This window comes from Salvia splendens, chromosome 3 (genome assembly GCF_004379255.2).
Source record: "Salvia splendens isolate huo1 chromosome 3, SspV2, whole genome shotgun sequence".
NCBI classification, from domain to species: Eukaryota; Viridiplantae; Streptophyta; class Magnoliopsida; order Lamiales; family Lamiaceae; genus Salvia; species Salvia splendens.
The window spans coordinates 5,600,262-5,613,428 of NC_056034.1; the positions used below are offsets into that span (position 1 = coordinate 5,600,262).

Here is a 13,167-nt window from a genome sequence, read left to right on the forward strand (position 1 = left end):
ATTGTATTTCAATTTCACAACTAAAACAATAAATAGTGCAAATTAATGTGAGAGATGTCCGAGAATGATGGCGTTTGATGAGAGGGCATGTTAGAGTTTCAAGAGGTTCAAACTATGTTCAGATTAGTCCATTTAAGGCAAACTGAGTGAGTTTAATTTAATTGATCAGGTGAACACTACTTAATTAAATAGTTAAAACAACGCTTTGTCATTCGATCTAACATCAAACAGTTGTCAGTTAGTGTCAAAAAAAGAATAAACATAACTAAAATCGTAAGGGTGTCCACTATGGGAGCGGCTCGGCGGTCGCCGAAGAGGGGTGTGGGGCGAGGCGGGAGGCGCGGCGGTCATAGTGGCTGGGGTGGCCGCGGCGCCTGAGGACGGGGGGGGGGGGCGGAAACGGCTTCGCCGCGTGCGGGGCGAGGACGCGGCTGGTGGGGGTGAGGCGCGCCTATAGGCGCGGCGGTCATAGTGACCGCAGCTTCCGGCGCGGCGGTCGACGCATGCAAAATTTTTTATTTTTAAAATGAAAATTGATTATAAAATTTGGGGGCTATTGGAGGTGTCCACTATAGTGGCGGAAATAGAATTTTGGGGCTATGGACAAAAATCCGGGGCTATGGACAAAAAACTGGGGCGGGGCTATTGGGCGTGTCCACCTTATAGTGGACACCCTAATTGAAACAATCAGTTATACTAAATAGATGACGTCAATCGAGTCAGCAGCTAATTGAGTAATTATTTAAAGTGAAATTGGAATTTTTAAATACAAAATACACATATATAAATGGGCCCCTATTAATTCATCTTTCCACCACCGCTCTGTGTTATCGTGTTACTCTACAATAAGTGAGACAAACTACGCAGTTCATCTTTCTCTTTCCAAATTCCAACCGATCCACTTCTTCTCTCCGTCTGCTCCTACTCGGTGACTTCTCTCCCCATATTGCTCCATTTTTATTCACATACATGAATTTGGCTACTGTTAATTGTTCAAAGTCTACAGTATAACCGTTTTTGTCTACATAATTTATTGTTCAGTGCTTGTGCTTTATGTTGTTTACACTTGATCTTCTAGGTAGGAGTACTTCATTTTCAAGTTTTTATTTACCTTTTAGATTCGCTGTAAAAGATTTCTTAATTCTTATAGTTTTTAGTTTTTTTTTTCTTGGCCGCGACATTGACATTTAATTTGATTCGGTTGAGTGTAGAAGAATTGGGATATGAGTTCTTGTAAATTTCGTGTGGTAGCGTGAAGAAACTTGTGATGTGTGCAGGTAGAGGGTGAATTACTAATGAAGGATGTGTAGAGTTTTTTCTTAGTTTCTTCTAGTCTTGAGTTTCTGTAATAGTAGTATGTATTTAGTCTATTTTTTTGCATTTGGTGGTGATGCATTAGTCAATTTTTAAGTGACATTTTGTTTTTTGAACTAAGATGCTCAGTCCTATCTTTTAATATAGCACATAGAATATGCCTATATTCACTTGTAATACGTCAATTTTCGCTCTGCAATCTTTTGCTATTTACACGATAAGTTAACATAAGACTATCATATTGACTGGTATGGGGGATTTTACTTGTATGATGAGTGATGACAGTCTATATAGTATCTGATACTTGGCGAGCGCTATTCCCAAAAAGTACAACCTGGTTGATAATAGGGAGACGCGAATTATTCTGCAATTGAAATGACAATTTTTTCTGTGTCTGATATTTGCATTTGCCATAACATGTGATGGTTCATAGAATCGGACAATGCTGTCTAAGTTTCAGGGGTACATTCTGTTTCTGGACATAAAACCACAACACCTGTTTGCCTGCTACCGTATTTCTATCTGACTTGTCAAGGACAGTAAATTTCCCAGCCACTGCAGTAAAGATGCAGAATCCGGATGGTCAAGCAGCTGAGCCTGAAACGGAGACCAAAATATCATTACAAACTTCTGAGATCAATGACTGGACAAATTATAGGGATGATGAGGTTATGCAGCAGCATTCCGCCATACAGGCAGAGGAAGCTGGGAAAATCCCATTTGTTGGTGATAAGGCAAGGAAGCCATTAATCCCCGGAAGCAATATTTTTCGTGGATATGCTATATATAGTAGATCTATGATAGTATACATCTTACATTGGTAGTGAGACTTCTTATTTGCTCTATTTTGATTTATACAATATGGTGATTACCTTTATAGTTATATTATTACTGGTTCTGGTGGATTCTTGACTAGTGGGGAATATCTTTTAGAGATCCTAGAACTCGGTTTCATTTTTGGTCCAATCTAGATGTGTGAACAACTAGTTTATTATTTACATTTTGCAGGAACTTGTTAATAAGTCCCTTGATTTGAAATCGTTTTTTGTTGACCTGTTTATTTTATTTTCTTGGCTTTTTGTCCTTATTACTTTGAAAATCCATCTCTCTTATATTCTTATGAGGAAAATTGTATTGGTTTTAGATACAAAGCTGATTTCCTTTAGCTAATATAGACCATTCATTAAGTGATAATATCACAATTGCTCTTGTAGCATTTACTTAATTCATAGTGAATGACTTTTGGAAGTGATATACCAGGAGCCTCTCTCATCTTTAGCAGACGAATATGAGTCAGGAAACCCAATTTTGTTGGAGAAAATTAAGGTCCGCTTTATTGTTAGGCATTTTTCTCTGTCACATGCTTCCTATCCTCAGTGCTTGTAGCCGTTACAATATCTGTAGGTTCTGACCGAACAATATGCTGCCATCAGGCGAACTAGGGGAGATGGGAATTGTTTCTTCCGGGGCTTCATGTTTGCTTACCTGGTATGTTTGATAGTATGTGTTCTTAAATGTGTCGCATAATTTTATCTTCTTCAGTTGGAAATCATGCTTTAGTCTTACGTATTTTAGCTACTGAAACATTTACTCATCAAATTAGGACCATATTCTGGAATCACAAGACCATGCAGAAATTGATCGCATCACAGTCAGTGTGGAGCAATGCAGGAAGACACTTATTAGCTTGGGCTACGCAGAATTTACTTTTGAAGATTTTTTTGCGGTACTTATTTAACAACCTTTGAACAGTTTGTTTGCACCACCTTGGTACTAACATAAATTAGGTCCATGTCTTTGTCATATAGTAGTACACTTTTATCTGGGACAAAAATCTTTAGGGTGATGCATTTTAATGCTAAAAATTAATTAGCTCAACTATTTCTTTATTCGCGTGCCATATTTGCAATTCTTAAAGTTTTCTTGCATAACCAATATGTTGCTCTCAAGAACACAATTCATGTTATAGACAATGCGTTGCACAGCTTAATTTTTGGAGGAAAACTAATTATTAGTATAATTTTTACCTGATCGGTTGACATCCTGAAAATTAACTTCCTGAGTCTATATACTTGTTTTCAGCTGTTCCTTGAGCAACTTGAAAGTGTTCTTTCAGGGAAAGAAGCTTGCATAAGGTTCATGGGATTTATTTTAATTGCGACTCTTTTTTCTTCTAGAACCTGCTTTCGACTTTCCGTCGGTGCCTAATATTTGTTATTGTGGTTACAGCCATGAGGAACTTGTACAGAGAAGTAGAGATCAATATGTATCTGACTATGGTGAGTAGCACTTACGGAACCTTGCAATGATATCAAGACAGACATGATAAATACATATATATCTGTATATATAATTTGGCTGCTTATCATGTCCATAATAAAAAAAACTGACTATTTGTCTTTGCTAGTTGTGATGTTCTTTAGATTTATTACATCTGGTGAAATAAAGAAGCGTTCGGAGTTCTATGAACCATTTATTCAAGGATTAACTAACACCAATGTGGAGCAGGTTGGTTTTGCGAAACATTCAATTCTATTTGATCATGAGACCCATACTACTTTAGGGTCATGCAGCCTGACATTAGATGTGCTTATATAATATAGACTGGAATCTCTATTCTTATACTGGATGCAAAGAGGCTTCACATAGGACATTGTTTTAGTGTTTTTTATCCATTTACTGCCACAATTCTGTTGATTAGGTTCCTCCTCTGGTGCAGTTTTGCAAATCATCAGTGGAGCCAATGGGTGAAGAGAGTGATCATGTTCACATTACTGCGTTGTCAGATGCACTTGGCGTCCCAATCCGCATAGTCTATCTTGATCGCAGTCATGATGATAAAGGCAGCGTGAGCGTGAACCATCACGATTTTATTCCTGTTGCTGTCACAGATGCTAATGGCGGTGGTTTTGTGGCGCTTACACCATTCATAACCTTGCTCTACCGACCCGGTCATTATGACATACTGTACCCAAAATAACTTGTTTTACCAGTAGCATTAAGTTTGTGTCTGGTAATAATAGAATCTCCTTGTGTGAATATGGTGGGATGATGTTCTCTTGATGATGAATTTTTAGACATTAAGCAAAGTAGTGATGTATTAGGCTCTGATGAATCAGGAAAATATTGGACATCCGAACCTCTCTTTCAGCTTTTCCGACTACTAATCAAGCGGCAAACTTTGGCATATATATCATTGCATATTTTATGTTTAATTCTTTGTTAATGTGACCTCAGGTTATTGAGTGTATGAAGTATATTCCTTCATTTTACAGTTTATTGGAGAGATTTAGGATTTGATTCTCATGAACTTTGGAAGTGATTATGTACCAAGAGCAAAGATAGGTGGTACTCACTCAGTTACATAGTATACTTTAAACATCAAATACAACAGAACAAAAGAAGAAGCCGAAAAAGGATATGTTCCACTAAGTGAAGATAATAAAAGCAGTGGGATAGTGGAAGAAAATCAAGAAGTGAAAGTTACATAGTAAAAAAGGAATTGCTGCAATCCATCCATGAATGAAAATTGTTGCAGTTTGTTACCGACTTCTCTTAGCAAATTGCCCAAAAAACAAGAGAAGATGAAAGCTCTCTCTATACAAACACATAGTACAACACAACCGAACTCCTCAATATATCGACATTCAAAATTTCGAAGCTCCATGATGTTGCTCTTTGTTTCAGTAACCGCACCACAACGAATACTCCAACGCTCTTTGGTCAGGCAAATTGTCAATTTCTACTACACAACAATGCACACTACTCTTCTGCTCTTCCCTCTTAACCATTACACACTTTAATGTACAATACCAAAATTTCCAGTACAATGACTAGCCAGTGTTGTTCAGTTTCTACGAGGTTAGTTGTCACAAAACTCAGTCTGAATCTTTACCGGAACCAGAAGATGAGTCCCCGTTGGAATAATCATCCCCATTCAGAGAATTTGATGGGATGTCTTGACTGTTGTCATCGGAAGTGCTGGTTTGGGTTTTTCCAGGCCGTGGTCGAATGTTGGGACCCATTGGGAAAGGAACCTGCATTAACAATAGGCAAAGATAAATTACATTTCATATTATTGGCACCCCTTCAACAAGCAATGACCGCATAAGCAAGGACCAGGGATTAACATATATGGAGAAATAACACTTGAAGAGATGACATGACGTTTCTGATTCATCTATCAGATACACAAAACATACCTGATCTCCGGCATTCGGACCATCTGTATGGAAAAGTATAGGTCGACATCTTTTGTCTTCATTCATCAAGCTTGAATTCTGAAAGTGAGCAATAAGGGCAGCCTTGCCCTGGATTCGAGCATATGCTAAAGATGCCACTTTTTCACTATTAAACTTCTCCCACTTCTTTCCATTGAAACTCTGAGAAAAAATAAAGAACTCAGTATAGTCAATTCAATACCAGATATATAGAAAATGAGGAATATCGTGTATACCTGATAAAAATGCACTATAAGTGTAGGATCAGTCATGTTTATAAAAGCATATCCCACATTGCATTTGTTCTGCAAGAAGGAGAAACACGTTATGATCAAAACAATGTCATTCATAAAAAGGAAAACAAGTTACAGGGTAAAATAAAACTTACCTTAAAATCAATAGGTAAGTAAATGAAATCATAAGTTCCTCTGTGACGTTCATCAATTGCAGCAAGAAGCATCTTCGACGTGTACCTATTAATACAGCCACAAATGAACATTAAATAATTAGGAGTTCAGAAAAAGAAAAACCCAAGCTTTTAAGATAGTAGCTATGAATCCCCATAGTAAAGATCATGACAAAAATTAAGTACATAAGTGACGTGCATGCACAATTCCATTATCTATATAACCTATTTGGTACTATACAAATCACTGCACCATTCATATAAGAGTTACAGCTTGTATATGAATAAGGAACTCAAGAAATTACTGGACAACTACTTACTTGTTAGGAATGTTCTTTATCATAAGTGTAGTCCGCTTATCATCTCCACGTGCAATTCTCTCTAAATCAAGCTCAAACTGCTTTTTATTGTCAGGTTGACTTGAATTGCAATCATTTCTACGTGTCCTGGTTCGTTCATTAGGAGAATCAAATGAACTCATCACAGGAAGCATTTGGCCTCTTGCAGGAAAAATCATGCACCTCTGGTGATGGGGATGCAGTCCAATATTTTTGGAAGGCATTTGTAAGTCCACACAATTTCCGCCGGGGCGCGGGAAGATGTTATGAGGGACATATTCCAATGGATGTGGGGAATTACCAGACATTCTCATGTTCCCAAGCGAACCAGGGTGGAATACAGAAGCAGCATCAGGCGACTCCCCTGCGTACATATTCCGCCTGTCCCATAGAGAAGGATTGACAGAAGGTGCTGATCCCACATGATGGCTATTTATAGATAGAAGTGGATTCATCATATGAGATGGTGCTCGAGGTACAGCATGCATCTGTGAAGGATGAGCAGCACCAATGCCATTAACAAAAGACGGCGAGTTAGGCCATAAAACAGCCTGAGGTTGTTGTGGATGATGGGAATTACTCCACATGTACTGACGCCCGGGAGGAGGACAGCTCCCGTTTCCAGAGGTACCAAAAACTGAAGAGAACGTAATTCACAGTTAACAGTTGGCACAAATGAATAAGAAAAAAGATGCATTAAAAGATAAGGGAAACCAAAACCCGGTCGTTGTTACCTTCATTTAACTCGATTGACTGTCCATTAGGGGTAATTCTACGGAACTGATGGCCATCACTTATTTCTGGAGGACGGATATTAACATTTGCAGCTATATTACTTGGAGAACCGAAGAGAGGCCCATTTGCTAAACCATCATGATATTCAGGAAGAGAATGCGGATGAAGATTCGACTGGCTCTGGAGCTCATATTTTGGGTGGTTGTGTGGATGGCCAGATTCAACAATGTTGGATTGGTTTCCAGATTCAACTCTTATTAGAGATGGTAAGCTGTTAGGTACACTAGATGATACACCATGTTGTAGCACATCATCCAGGAGAGGACCAATATGACCTCCATTTGTCGAGAGAGGGCCATGAATTGCATTCTCTGTACCAGAGAATGTCCCCCCCAGCGAAAGCGATCCTGCTATTAGAAAATATAAATATAAATATGAATATAAATTACTCCATATACTTATGAACCATGTCATGAATTGTAAGTGAATGCAAAGAACATGAATTATCCGAAATTGAGAAATAAAATTACCAGAAAATCCACTTGATAGGTTATTCAAAGGGCTATGCTGCAACAGAAAACCAGATTCTTCCTGCTCCAGGAATCTATACATGGGACACAATAAGCTGTTAGTCGATTCATTAAAAGATAAAAGTGATTGTTTGTAAGATTGATTTAAAAAAGGAAGCTCATTAAGGAAGCACATGGAGATAATGGATGTGATAGCGGAAATGTATAATGGAGATTTGAAGTAACGCACCTTTGGGAGCCACCAAGTCGACCTCGTTCAAGCTTAATCTGCTTTCCGGAAATGTCACTCCGGTTCAATGCACGAAGTGCAGATTCTGCAGCTCTGACATCATAAAATTCTACATATTTGTGATAAGACATGCCCGGAGAATCACGAATCTGCAAGCAGAGAAATAGGTAATGCTCAATACGAATGTGAACTAGACATTATTCAATTAAGCTGCATTTGAGCTTTACCTCCTTGGCATCACCATAGACACCAAATATTTCACGGAGTTCATCATTTGAAACAGAAGAATCAAGGTTGAAAACCACAAGGGTACCCTGGTTTACATCCTTTTCTGATGGATTCTCCTGGAACAGATATATAGCAAGATAATACTTCAGAACATATCTATTTAAATTTCACATACGTAAAGGGAAAAACAACAGGATTAAAGCAGGGTTGGAAAAGGCACATTTCCAGAAAACCACCTTCGGAATTGAGAAATGTATATCAAGTTTCCGACGCCTCAATGACTTATTCTGAAGAGCTTTCATTGCATTGCAGGCAGCTCTTATATCATAATATGAGATCATAACAAATCCCCTATGCTTGCATGCTGTATACAGGGTGCGGATGTCTCCGTATTGCTGCAATACCAGTTTTGACAGCAAGAATTCACCAGTAAGAAAACGACCAGAAAAATCTTGAAACACAAATGAAATACTGACAGGTGATACCACTTACCTCAAAAAGTGTTCTCAATTCAGAGTCTTCAACGTTGCTATTTATATTTCTGACAAAGAGTGTCCTAGAAGGATGCTCACCAAAAGGGTGTTCCCCGCCGTTGGATCCCAGCTGATTGTTAGAATTGAAATCACAAAGTTCAGGATTTCTTTGCAAGAAGCTATCTTCTCCAAGTTCCAATCCTCCAACACTGCTAAAGAGGTCTAGATCTTCCACGTCTTCCACGTTATTAGATCTCATAACACTGCCAAACCCATCAGTCACACCAGAAAGCAAGTCATCGTCATCTGGTAGAAGATTACCAATAGTTTGAGCCTCAAGTTCTTCTAGCGATTCAAAAACTTCCTCTTCCTCATAATGGGAGGAAGCAGCAGCAGCAAAGGAGTGACCATACGGGCCATTGTTAGATGACAATTTTACTGCAAGATAACAACAGATTCATGGTTTTTATCATTGATTTGGCAGGTGCTTGGATGATGAATGGACAGCTTAAGAATTAACACAACTATGAGAAAAGAGAGTACATACAGTTTCTACTAAATAAATCCGACATTGAACTTGAGAAAAGGCCATTTTCATACTGAGCACCGGTGAGGTTTATTTTATCTCCATCAAAACAATATGGCACAGGCTCTATGTTCGAATTAGTTCTAGAACCCAGATCATGATCAACAGCACTCGGCAAGGAGCGGCTGACAGCTCCAATAAGATGATTTCCCAACGAAAGGTTAACATGTCGACCACGGCTGAGATAATAGTCAGGAAGAGCAAAACCATTTCCCGTATGTGAATCCAATGGGATTTTATTTTCATATGGTGACGAAGCAACGCCTTCAGGTCTTAGCATCCCATCTAGTTTGAAACCTGAAAAGAGTATAAACAAGTTTCAGAAGACCTCACCAAGACCTGTGGCTATATAATATAAATAATAACATCAAGACAAGTGTTATAATCTGTACATAACCATTTTCGAAATGTTACAGTACTTAGATACATTTGACTTTTCATCCCAACCACAAAAGCATCGTCACTTTTATTTAGCATCAATTTCACAATAGTTTAATTCACTTCAAGTAAGACTCCTAACTTGCACAAACATATTGAATAGAGATTTAGTGGATATAGCACAATAATGCATGCCTCTGAATTTACACATATATATAACCATCGTAGACTCATTGTATGAAATAAACTTAACATTGAAGGTTAGTGAAGTGCTAACTTAACCACATGTAAAACCACCTTGATATCAAAGAAAATTGGCAAAAACAATCTACTAACGAGGAGATTTTGTACTCCTATTAACTATTAAGAAATGCCTGCCACCACGAATGGATACCTACAGCAGTCGTAGTGCACAAGCTAGTCTTAGAGCAATGATAACATAAAAAACTACGAGTGATTAAATGTAACAGTATTAACAATTATTGATAAAAGCTGATAGATTTCAGTTTCCTACAATAAAGTTACCAAATATGACAAGAATATCAGAAATTTAGCTTTTATAGAACAAATTGAGGCCATGCTGTAAGATAAATTTTATCAGTAAGCACAAAAGTAATTTGCATCCATTTCCCGCCTACTCTATTTTCCATTTTTTAAGATGAATATCAGTACTGGATTGGAAACCTTACAAGAAACATGAACCTTCATACAACTCTATATAACAATATCATGAACACTCACCGGCATAACCACTCATTTGGTCCATCTTCTTTATACCAACCTGTTTCTGCAAATTAAAGAGGTAAGAAATAATGTATAATCAATCACATAGCAAGCAAAAGCATGTACGATGTTTTTCTGAAGATGGAGATGACAGTTACACACAATATACCACCAGATTGTAGACCTATAATTCTGAAGTTCTCTTATTAAATATTGTATGTGCAATCATACCTCATCAGACAAGTACACCTCCTCTGAAAAGAAGGATGAAGGAGAAAAACCCCTAGAGTTCATCATTTCAGAAGGCTTGGTTAATCCTTTTAGAATAAATCAACCCTTAGCCTCCAACAATCACAAAAAATCAGTTCTTGTTGAAGTTTAGAGGATATAGCTTCAGAAAGAAACTGCACGGACAATTGGGACAAGGTTAACACCCGAAGAAAGAGAACATGGAAAACCAGACACATGAGCAACAGCTTGACAAGCAAGGCGAGAAATCACAAACAAAGACAAATGATCTAGTAGTTATAGTCCAACACGAAATGTAAGTGTCTAGCTAATCAAAATTTAAGTTAAAAGTAGAGCTGTTTCATTTGATATATAGGTTGCCAATAAATTGTGCCAATCTACCTATAATTCAACAAAATTCACATTGTAACAGCTGCATTTAAGATCTCACAACTTAAAAGGTAATTAATTGATGACAAAACGATAACTCAAAATTTTCACCAGACAAAACTCCAACCACAAATAGAATTCTCGAATTGTGCAGATCGAAGAAAAGCAAAAGTCTGCAACAATTCAAACTTGAAATCACCAGAGAGCGAGAGAGACGAAGGCAAACCCTTCCCACATCAAAATTCAGGTGATTAAACCAAAATTCAACACCGGATCACACAGTACAGAGCCTTGGGGAGCAAAAATACTATCTTTGGTCTAAAAACACAAATTTCCCCTTAAGATCAAACGAAAGCCAGCTCAAATTTCAAAAAAATAAACAAAAGTCACCTGTGAGATTACAGCAGCATATCTCAGAAGTCGGAACGAAAACAAAGATAATACTGAAACTAAAAACACAGAAACGAGCAGAAGGAAGAGGAGAAGGATTTTAAGAAGGCTATAGCAATTGAAGGAGAGAAACCGAAGGGAGAATCATCTCGGAATTTAAGAATGACAGGGAAACGGAATAATTTGCGGCAAAAGGCAAGGGTAAGGGAGATTGGAGAAGAGATCTAGGTATCTGTGCCGTGCAAATAACCTCCTCCAAAGCTTCGTCGATGCCTTTCTCTCTCTTCATATTTTCCTTGTTTTCCCTACATTGCACGTTAATCACATGTACTATCATCTATGCTCTCTCTTTCTCTCTCTTGTTTGAATAATTTCTCTATAAAATATGCATATGAATTCTCCCTCTGTCCTGTGTCAGACCCAATCGGCGTTTTCCTGCTCGCTTTTTCTCTAAGCTTTAGACCGGAGATTCCGTCACGTTCCGGCGAGGCACGGCGGAGATCCTATCCTGATCTCCTCCGCGCGCTCTCGAGCACGGAAAATTATGACACTGAATTTCAGGATAAATTCAAACTGTAAAACAGAGAAAAAGGGGAAAGGTTAGAGAGAGAAGGAAATTAAAGATCGGTTTTTATCATTTTATGGATGATTTGAATAGCGATTGAGAATGCAAGAAACCAACAAGAAAAATTAAAATAAATCTTAAATTAATTCATCTTCTTTCATGTATTTACCCATTTTCCTGCTCTCCTAATAAAGAAAAATGAAATCTGTAATATTTGTTTCATTTTAAACATATACTCGGTCCGTAAAAAAATGTCTCATTTTTTTATTTGTAATGTTCCAATTTAAAGTCTTTTTCATTTTAGATAAATACACCACGTCATTTAACTAAAACTCATTACCCTTAAATTAGTATTACTACTATAAAATTAATATATTACTCCATCAGTTCGCATTCGCGAATAGGAGTCTTATTTCTCTGGCATGAGTTTTTAGAATATTAATAAAGTGGGCTGGAAAAATGTTAGTGAAATATAAGTTTCACTTGTATTAAGAAGTATTGGCTTTAAATGATACTATGTGAGTATAATGAATTGGTGGAACGGAAAACCTTATAATCATTTATAGTAATAATGAACTGGGACTCGTATTCGCATATGGATCGAAATAGAAAACAGAACTCCTATTGCGGATGGAGGGAATACTATAAAAGTATGGTCCACAATCCATTACCTCAACTCCCTATTTTACTTCTCAAATTCAATAATTTTCTAAAATCCTTACAGAATTAAAATGAGACTATAAATGGATGACGGGAAAGTAGTATTAAACTGGGTTTTATCCTCTACCGCGCACTCTTTTTACACCGGACAATTCATCAATCATATTTCAGATTGAAACTCGATTGTCATTTGTCATGTGTTTGAATGGCTATCATCTAAAAAAAGAAAGTTATTGAAGTATTTATCCATTTTACGACACTTGTAGTCTTAAAGGAGTTTGTCATATTCTGTAACTATGTAATTATATTGATTGTTATGAGTAAAAGATATGTTAGATTTTGTAAATCATTAAATACCTTAGTATGTTTCGTGTAGACTAATGAAATTTTTAATTTTTTTTGTCGCGATGAGTAAACAATTAATTGTGAGATGTCAAGCACCTGAAAACCAAATTTACTTAATTTAATCTGATATTTATTATCCGTTAGATAAGCAAGTGCAACAATGGCAATAAAATCTTGATAAAGTGTACCCTAAATTTGCTCAAATATTCAACATAAAACATAGTAGTACTCTTTATTCTAAATAGGGAAAGATTAACATAAGTGAGACACAAATAAAAATTTGAATATTGACATCTAATATCATGGAATTTTCAAGAAGTTGGGTTTTTCCCACGAACTTTGAAATTGACAAATAATATCACGAACTTTACCTCGAGTTTGTTATTTCCCACCAATAAAAAAATTCCAACTATATTAATAGATTGAAGA

General features: G+C 37.1%; 2 protein-coding genes across 6 annotated transcripts; one reads left to right on the plus strand and one right to left on the minus strand.

Moving 5' to 3' along the window:
- The first annotated feature begins 790 nt into the window (after window positions 1-790).
- Window positions 791-4,503, plus strand: LOC121794550 (OVARIAN TUMOR DOMAIN-containing deubiquitinating enzyme 1-like). Of its 4 annotated transcripts, none has more exons than XM_042192756.1 (9): window positions 791-928; window positions 1,855-2,048; window positions 2,575-2,640; window positions 2,719-2,802; window positions 2,918-3,040; window positions 3,397-3,449; window positions 3,544-3,593; window positions 3,722-3,822; window positions 4,034-4,503. In XM_042192756.1, exons 2-9 carry the CDS (start codon window positions 1,881-1,883, stop codon window positions 4,292-4,294), a joined length of 906 nt encoding a protein of 301 aa, XP_042048690.1. In that variant the 5' UTR covers window positions 791-928; window positions 1,855-1,880; the 3' UTR covers window positions 4,295-4,503. The 4 variants fall into 4 exon arrangements, with proteins under 4 accessions (XP_042048690.1, XP_042048691.1, XP_042048688.1 ...); XM_042192757.1 differs by having other exon boundaries at window positions 811-928; window positions 1,867-2,048; XM_042192755.1 differs by having other exon boundaries at window positions 818-928; window positions 1,775-2,048.
- Window positions 4,504-4,718: 215 nt separating this feature from the next.
- On the minus strand, window positions 4,719-11,840 carry LOC121794552 (protein MEI2-like 4). 2 transcript variants are annotated; one of them, XM_042192760.1, is made up of 15 exons: window positions 11,169-11,840; window positions 10,392-10,564; window positions 10,179-10,224; window positions 9,021-9,356; window positions 8,493-8,911; window positions 8,237-8,395; window positions 8,000-8,116; window positions 7,773-7,921; window positions 7,544-7,617; window positions 7,013-7,420; window positions 6,261-6,915; window positions 5,923-6,007; window positions 5,771-5,839; window positions 5,517-5,696; window positions 4,719-5,351 (listed from the first exon to the last, which is right to left on the minus strand). In XM_042192760.1, the coding sequence occupies exons 2-15, from the start codon at window positions 10,455-10,457 to the stop codon at window positions 5,193-5,195; spliced, it is 2,922 nt and encodes a 973-aa protein (XP_042048694.1). In that variant the 5' UTR covers window positions 10,458-10,564; window positions 11,169-11,840; the 3' UTR covers window positions 4,719-5,192. The 2 variants fall into 2 exon arrangements, with proteins under 2 accessions (XP_042048694.1, XP_042048692.1); XM_042192758.1 differs by having other exon boundaries at window positions 7,013-7,423.
- Window positions 11,841-13,167: the final 1,327 nt, after the last annotated feature.

Coding starts and splice junctions, on each gene's coding strand:
- LOC121794550 (XM_042192756.1), top strand. CDS start 1,881: ATGCAGAATCCGGATGGTCAAGCAGCTGAGCCTGAAACGGAGACCAAA. Junction 2,803..2,917: donor GCTTCATGTTTGCTTACCTG/GTATGTTTGATA, acceptor TCATCAAATTAG/GACCATATTCTGGAATCACA. Junction 3,823..4,033: donor CTAACACCAATGTGGAGCAG/GTTGGTTTTGCG, acceptor CCTCTGGTGCAG/TTTTGCAAATCATCAGTGGA.
- LOC121794552 (XM_042192758.1), bottom strand. CDS start 10,457: ATGATGAACTCTAGGGGTTTTTCTCCTTCATCCTTCTTTTCAGAGGAG. Junction 7,618..7,772: donor CGACTTGGTGGCTCCCAAAG/GTGCGTTACTTC, acceptor TCCCATGTATAG/ATTCCTGGAGCAGGAAGAAT. Junction 5,840..5,922: donor ACTTACCTATTGATTTTAAG/GTAAGTTTTATT, acceptor TCCTTCTTGCAG/AACAAATGCAATGTGGGATA.